We start from the raw sequence: 7,903 nt of genomic DNA on the forward strand, positions 1-7,903 counted from the left end.
CGTGTAGGGCGCAGAGGGATCGGAGAGGACAGGGCTGTGGTCGGAAAGGTATTCCTGCAACATGCGCCTATACTTCTCACGCCTGGTGACACTAGGACCCTCTGTGGCGGCACTTTGGTGAGGGGGTGCCATCAAGGTGTCCCAGACCTTAGACAGTGTGCCCCTTGTTTGTGTGGACCGGTGAGAACTTGGTCGCCTACTGGAGGAACTGCCCTCCCTGCCGCCAACGTCACATGCTGGAAACATCTCCATCATATTCTGCACCAATTGCTTGTGGCAAGCATTGATGCGATTGGCCCTCCCCTCTACCGGAATAAAAGAGGAGATGTTGTTTTTATACCAGGGGTCAAGGATAGCAAAGATCCAGTACTGGTTGTCCTCCATGATTTTGACAATACGCTTGTCGGTTGTAAAGCACCCCAACATGAACTCAGCCATGTCTGCCACAGTGTTAGTTGGCATGACTCCCCTGGCCCCACCGGAAAGTTCAATCTCCATTTCCTCCTCATCGTCCATGTCTACCCATCCGCGCTGCAACAATGGGACGATTCGAAGTTGCCCGGAAGCCTCCTGTATCACCATCACATCATCGGACAACTCTTCTTCCTCCTCCTCCTCCTCCTCCTCCTCCATTAAACGCGATGAAGCGGACAGATGTGTGGACCTTCTCTCCAGCTGTGACGGATCGGATGCTATCCCTGACTCCTCTGTGTGATCTGAGTTATCCCTGATGTCAATGAGGGATTCTCTCAGCACACACAAGAGCGGGATTGTAAGGCTCACCATCGCATCCTCAGAGCTCACCCTCCTTGTGAACACCTCAAACACCCATAGGATGTCACAAAGGTTTCTCTTCCATGGCCACTCATGGATGAGAAACTGAGGCAGCTGACTTTGTGGCACCCTAGGGTTTTGTAGCTGGTATTCCATCAAACGTCTCTGCTGCTCAACCACTCTATTCAACATCTGAAACGTTGAGTTCCAGCGTGTGGGGACATCGCACAAAAGCTGGTGTTGTGGCACATGCTGGCATTGCTGGAGAGATTTTAAGCTAGCAGCGGCTACTGTCGACTTGCGAAAGTGGGCGCACATGCGCCGCACTTTCCCCAGTAGCTTTGGAACATTGGGGTAGCTCTTTAGGAAACGTTGCACCACTAGGTTGAAGACGTGGGCCAGGAATGGAGCATGTTGGAGTCCGGCAAGCTCCAGAGCTGCTACCAGGTTCCGGCCGTTATCACAAACGACCATGCCTGGGCCCAGGTGCAGCGGCTCAAACCATATTGCCGTCTCATCGAGGAGGGCATCCCTCACCTCGGAGGCAGTGTGCTGTCTGTCCCCCAAGCTGATCAGCTTCAGCACGGCCTGCTGACGTCTACCAACGCCAGTGCTGCAACGTTTCCAACTCGAAGCTGGGGTCAATCTAACAGCGGAGGAGGAGGAGGAGGCGGTGGAGGAGGAGGAGGAGGGGGGTGTTCTTCTCGTGTCCCTGCCAGGAATGTTAGGCGGGGAGACGAGGTACACCGGGCCAGTTTGGGAAGCGTCCCTGTCCGCATGCACTTGTCCACGCGTCGGTGGTCAAGTGGACCTTTGTGCAAAGCGCGGAACTACGGGCCCGCCTGATGTTGAGTGACACGTGCTGGTGCAAGGCGGGGACGGCACACCGGGAGAAGTAGTGACGGCTAGGGACGGCATAGCGAGGTGCCGCAGTTGCCATCAGGTCCAGGAAGGTGGGAGTTTCAACAAGCCGGAACGCCGATATCTCCTGGGCCAGCAGTTTAGCGATGTTGGCGTTCAAGGCTTGCGCGTGTGGGTGGTTAGCGGTGTATTTCTGCCGCCGCTCCAATGTCTGAGAGATGGTGGGTTGTTGTAAAGAAGCGCCTGATGGTGCCTTTGATGGTGCAGGAGAAGGAGATAAGACAGGAACAGGGGAGGATGAGGAAGAAGTCAACAAAGTGGCGGAGGCAGACGAAGTGGTGTCCTGGCTCGTCCTCTGGAGTGCATCACCAGCACAGTGAGCAGTGGCAGTGGCAGAGGCAGAGGCAGTGGCGTGAACGGCAGGTGGCCTTTGTCCTGCCATTGCTGCCTGCCACTGATTCCAGTGCTTGGATTCCAAATGACGGCGCATTGAAGTGGTGCACAGGTTGCTCTTCTCAGAGCCCCTAATCAATTTCGAGAGGCAAATTGTGCAGACAACACTATATCTGTCCTCGGCACATTCCTTGAAAAAAACTCCACACCTTTGAGAAACGTGCCCTCGAGGTGGGAGTTTTTCGGGGCTGGGTACGAACTGGAACATCTTGGGAGATTCCGGGTGTGGCCTGGCTTCGCCTAAGCTGCTGACATCTGCCTCTGCCTCTAGCTACCCTTTTTGGTGCTGCACCTGCCTCAACATCCACACTACCTTCCCCGCTTGACATCCCCCCTGTCCAGGTCGGGTCAGTGTCCTCATCATCCACCACTTGCTCTTCCAACTCCTGTCTCATCTCCTCCTCCCGCACAATGCGCATGTCAACTGGATGCCCTGACGGCAACTGCGTCTCATTGTCGTCGATGAGGGTGGGTTGCTGGTTATCCACCACCAAATCGAACGGAGATGGAGGAGACTCCAGTGTTTGAGCATCTGGACACAGATGCTCGTCTGTTAGGTCCGTGGAATCGCGAAATGGAGGGGCAGGTTGAGGGACAATGAAAGGAGCGGAGAACAGCTCTGGGGAGAAGGGACAGTTGGGGTTATTGTTCTGGGAAGATTGGGAATTTTGGGAGGAAGGAGGACAAGACTGTTGGGTAATAGGAGGAGAGGAGGCAGAGGCTGACTGGCTGGTGGATAATGTGCTGTAAGCGTTATCCGACAGCCATTGCAAGACCTTTTCCTGGTTCTCGGGCCTACTAAGGTTTGTACCCTGCAGTTTAGTTAATGTGGCAAGCAACCCTGGCACTGTGGAGTGGCGCAATGCTTGCTGCCCCACAAGAGTAGGCACGGGACGCCCTGTGGCTTCACCGCTACCTTGCTCCCCAGAACCATTCCCCCAACCTCACCCACGGCCTCGTCCACGTCCCTTTCCAGGAGCCTTGCACATTTTGAATTCCCAGGCAGAAAATGACACTATATGGCAGTAGCAAGACTTGAGGGTATTTGTAACCTCAATATATTCTTTGAATTCCCAGTCAGAAACTGGCACTATATGTCACTGGCAGGATTTGAAGGTATTTGTAACACCAATATATTCTTTGAATTCCCAGTCAGAATCTGGCACTATATGGCAGTAGCAAGAAATGAGGGTATTTGTAACCACAATATATTTTTTGAATTCCCAGTCAGAAACTGGCACTATATGGCAGTGGCAGGACTTGAAGGTATTTGTAACCCCAATATATTCTTTGAATTCCCAGTCAGACAATGGCACTATATGGCAGTGGCAGGACTTGAAGGCATTTTTAACACCAATATATTTTTTGAATTCCCAGTCAGAAACTGGCACTATATGGCAGTGGCAGGACTTGAAGGTATTTGTAACACCAATATATTCTTTGAATTCATAGTCAGAAACTGGCACTATATTGCAGTAGCAAGAAATGAGGGTATTTGTAACCCCAATATATTCTTTGAATTCCCAGTCAGACAATGGCACTATATGGCAGTGGCAGGACTTGAAGGTATTTGTAACCCCAATATATTCTTTGAATTCCCAGTCAGACAATGGAACTATATACCAGTAGCAAACATAGTGGGTGTATATAGCCCCAATTCTATTGCTATGGGACTTGCAGTGTATTTCTGGGGTGAAGGTGGGGGGGCACACCGTTGGAACGGGGATCGGGGGTATATATAGGGTATACGGGAATACACTGTCAGTGTATTCCATTCAGGATCCTGGGAAAGCTGGGTTGCGGCGATTGAGCCCGTCAGTGCCACGTTACACTGACAAGCTTCTCCCTGGAATTGAAGTTATATGTAACCCCTATATATTCTTTGAATTCCCAGTCAGACAATGGCACTATATGGCAGTAGCAAAAATAGTGGGTGTATATAGCCCCAATTCTATTGCTAGGGGACTTGCAGTGTATTTCTGGGGTGAAGGTGGGGGGGCACACCGTTGGAACGGGGATCGGGGGTATATATAGGGTATACAGGAATACACTGTCAGTGTATTCCTTTCAGGATCTGGGGAAAGCTGGGTTGCGGCGATTGAGCCCGTCAGTGCCACGTTACACTGACAAGCTTCTCCCTGGAATTTAGCTCTTACAAGAGCTGTTGGTTGCCTACCCTGTGCTGTTATTGGAGCAAAAAAGGCGCCAGGGAAGGTGGGAGGGGAATCGAGTAATGGCGCACTTTACCACGCGGTGTTCGATTCGATTCGAACATGGCGAACAGCCTAATATCCGATCGAACATGTGTTCGATAGAACACTGTTCGCTCATCTCTATTTATTACCTGATAAATATATAATATATATATATATATATATATATATATATATATATATATATATATATATTGTCTTCTGTGATAAGATATTGCACTGCAGCAATTTAACCCACTGTAGAAAGTCAGGTTTACCTCGCTACAGCTGTACTCTGGGAACTACTTAGATGCCTGCCAGGATATAATAATCAGAGACCAGGCACGTAAAAGTTAAAAAACAAACAAACTTAATTTCACCTTTTACACAACAGTTTCTGGGCTTGCTCCTTTGGTGTCTGTGTCCAGATCTCTACCTGACGTCATCGTCCCATGGTCAGTTCTGAGATTGACGTCACGTTGCTTTGATGCTGTATCTTCATGATGTCAATGACCCCCACTTAACCATATACAGATATGATCACCCTTATCCTTTCTTGAATTTGGTTAAGTTTAAATTGACTTACTTAGTCTGACAGATGATCATGATGTACCCAGGGATTCTGGTCACATTATGACCTCTAGGTCACATGATTGGCCATTCCAACGCCTACCTCCTTCATTGATCTCACAGGTGTGTGAATTTAAACTCTCCCAACAACCCCCTTAACACATACATTATAGGGTTGAGCGATCGGGATCGGAAATGATCGGATTCCGATCGGTGATTGAGTAAATTTAAGGATCGTGATCGGAATGCCGATCCCATTCTTTTCCAGCAGGATCGAGGTTGGAGGTTATCTCAAGATCGGGTCAACCCTAAAAGTGACTTTTCCCATAGAGAAGCATTGACTAGGGTTGGGGATCGGGATCGGAAAAGATCAGATTCCAATCGACGATCGAGCAAATTTCACGATCGGGATCGGCTGGAAAATTATCGGAAAATCAGATTTTAAAATCGATCCTGAAATCTCAAGATCGGCTCAACCCTAATACATTACTAAATTTCATCTCCAAGTTCTCTTATCTTATACTATGGGATAACATGTCTTCTAGAAACTTTTTTTAGAAACTTGATTGATTTTGCAACCAACAACAGGAGAAGAAATGCTGAAATTCAACCACGTCTAGTGACTGGGAAAGTAACTGTGTATGGTACAAGGTGGCCTCAAGATCCTCATGCAGTTCCTTCAGCGGTGCATGACCCATGAATTACACCAGTAACAATAATATGTGAGTACTCCGCAGTCTTTGTTTTTTTTAGCTCGGGAACCCCGGAAACATGAAAATTGTGTGAAGAAAACAGATCACAAGTTGCTACAACAGGACAATGCGGTCAGAGTGGAACAAAGTCTTAACATCTCATCAAACTAACATGTAAGGTATGAGTGATACTCCTGAATATGCCGGGCGGACGTCAACACTGTGGACAAGGACATGGAGAAGTTCTACAGACAAGTTATGATAACAACCCACATCTCCATAGATAGACCAAGTTGATGTGAGTCCGCAACACAAACACACAGTACGATTCTGTGTACCATGAGAGAACTATTAAATGTAAACTCCCAAGTAGTTGAGAAAGTTACTGCCATAGTCCATGCCCATCTTAGAAAGTTTTCCCACATCCACTTTTTCAAAACTCTGCAATGATGGACAAATTGTCAAGCACTCAAAAAAGGCCAGAAGAAGATATGTCTATTGTGATCATGGTGGGTGATAAAGTCATAGCAACAGATATTATTGATAAGACTCATTACTCCAAAGAAATTCTATCTTAGTAAGGTGACACTACTGTGTAATAGACTTTGACTGTTTATTCCCACATCAAGGATATTACAAAACTTAAAATGCATTTATGGCATATTCACAGGATTTGCCATACATGTCTAAGGGCCCCTTCACACGGCGTATACGCTCACTGCTTTGGAGCGTGTAAAGCAGTGAGCGTATACGCCGTGTGAAGGGGCCCTAATAGGTATGGATCCCACCTCTGGGACTAGCAACTATGTTTCAAATTAAGTCTCCTAAATACCATCCCATGTCTATCACCTGCCTCTGACTTTGCTGACTGTGAAACCCTCAATGGCTGGGCTTTACAGAAACGTCACACCTCTGAGCTACACTGTTTTCATAACTCCAATAGACGTTAATGGGATTTAGGGAAACAAAGTAGTTCAATGTTCTAAAGTGTTTCCATAACTCCCATTCACTTCTATGGAAACAGCTTAGATCATCATCACTCACAATGCAAAGTGTCAGATTACATAGTATGAATAGAGATGAGCGAGTAGTATTCGATCGAGTAGGTATTCGATCGAATACTACTGTATTCGAAATACACGTACTCGATCGAATACTACTAGCTATTTGAAGTTAAGATTCGATGCAGAACCAGCATTGATTGGCCGAATGCTATACATTGCCAATCAACGCTGGTTCTTCTCTTACCTTTAGAAGTCGCAGCATTCCTGCGTCCTCTTCCGGCTCTGAATTCACTCTGCTTAGGCATCGGGCCTGGGCAGAGCCGACTGTGCTTGCCCGTGCTACAAGAAAATGTCCGCTTACTGTAAGCGGCCATCTTCTTGTAGCGCGGGCATGCGTGGTCGGCTCTGCCTAGGCCCGATGCCTAGCAGAGTGAATTCAAGGCCGGAAGTCGACGTGGGAACGCTGCGCAGGGAGAAGAATCCAGCCCGACCCTCACTCATGGACTTGGTAAATAGACTTTTATCGAATGTTGCCTACCCCTGAAACGAGCATTTCCCCCCCATAGACTATAATGGCATTCGATATTCGATCGAATAGTCGAGTATTGAGGGCCTATTCGAAACGAATATCGAATCTCGAATATTTCACTGTTCGCTCATGTCTAAGTATGAAGTACACGACCACCGGACTATGGAGCATGTGTTTTGTTGTGTGATCAATGACACTGGCGATCAGATGGACCAGTCTTGGTGTTCCAGCTGTGACATTTGGTGGAGGAGAGATTATTTCATGGGATTATTTTTCCATGGTTGGTCTAAGCACCTTAGTTTCAGTAAAGGGAAATCTTAATGCAACAGAAGACCAAGACATTTTGGACAATTGTTGCTTCTTATTTTGTTAAACAATTTTAGGAAGAACCTGTTCTGTTTCAGCATGATTGTTCCCCAGTGTACAAAGAACTCATTTCCTTTCTAAATGGGACTGTAGAGTCATGGGCACATTGGCGGCGACCCGGGTGGCACGTGGAAGCCATCCATGTGGCGTCCATGCCGTTCAATCACAGCCCATGTCATGTATCAATAGTAACAATATTCTGAATGGTTATACTGTATATAACGGTAATAAATAACAGATTAGTCACCAGTGTGAGGCTGATTATTTGATGGCAATTCTTTTTTATTATTTGTTATTATGTCTATTGTATCTTTAACTATCAGATACACTAAATCTAAAATCCATTGGATCTCGGCAAACACGGAAGCTAGGCACAGGGTCAGAAGTTTATGACGCGAGCTAGATGTCAAGAGTACCTATCAAAGGGGTTATTTTATTGGGATCAGAGTTATCTATGGTTAC

General features: G+C 47.2%; 1 protein-coding gene and 2 long non-coding RNA genes across 3 annotated transcripts in view; 1 reads left to right on the plus strand and 2 right to left on the minus strand.

Moving 5' to 3' along the window:
* Positions 1-4,726, minus strand: part of LOC142200477 (vomeronasal type-2 receptor 26-like) — a 35,327-nt gene extending 30,601 nt beyond the window's left edge. Inside the window, exon 1 of the mRNA XM_075271280.1 lies at positions 4,668-4,726. Within this exon, the coding sequence (XP_075127381.1) occupies positions 4,668-4,726 (59 nt within the window). The remainder of the gene's footprint in view (positions 1-4,667) is intronic.
* Positions 1-7,903, plus strand: part of LOC142187851 (uncharacterized) — a 474,785-nt gene that overhangs the window by 146,724 nt on the left and 320,158 nt on the right. The gene's annotated exons all lie outside the window — the stretch shown is intronic.
* LOC142187840 (uncharacterized) overlaps positions 1-7,903 on the minus strand; it is a 324,300-nt gene that overhangs the window by 82,257 nt on the left and 234,140 nt on the right. The window lies entirely within an intron of this gene.

This window comes from Leptodactylus fuscus, chromosome 1, assembly GCF_031893055.1.
Source record: "Leptodactylus fuscus isolate aLepFus1 chromosome 1, aLepFus1.hap2, whole genome shotgun sequence".
In the NCBI taxonomy this organism is placed as follows: Eukaryota; Metazoa; Chordata; class Amphibia; order Anura; family Leptodactylidae; genus Leptodactylus; species Leptodactylus fuscus.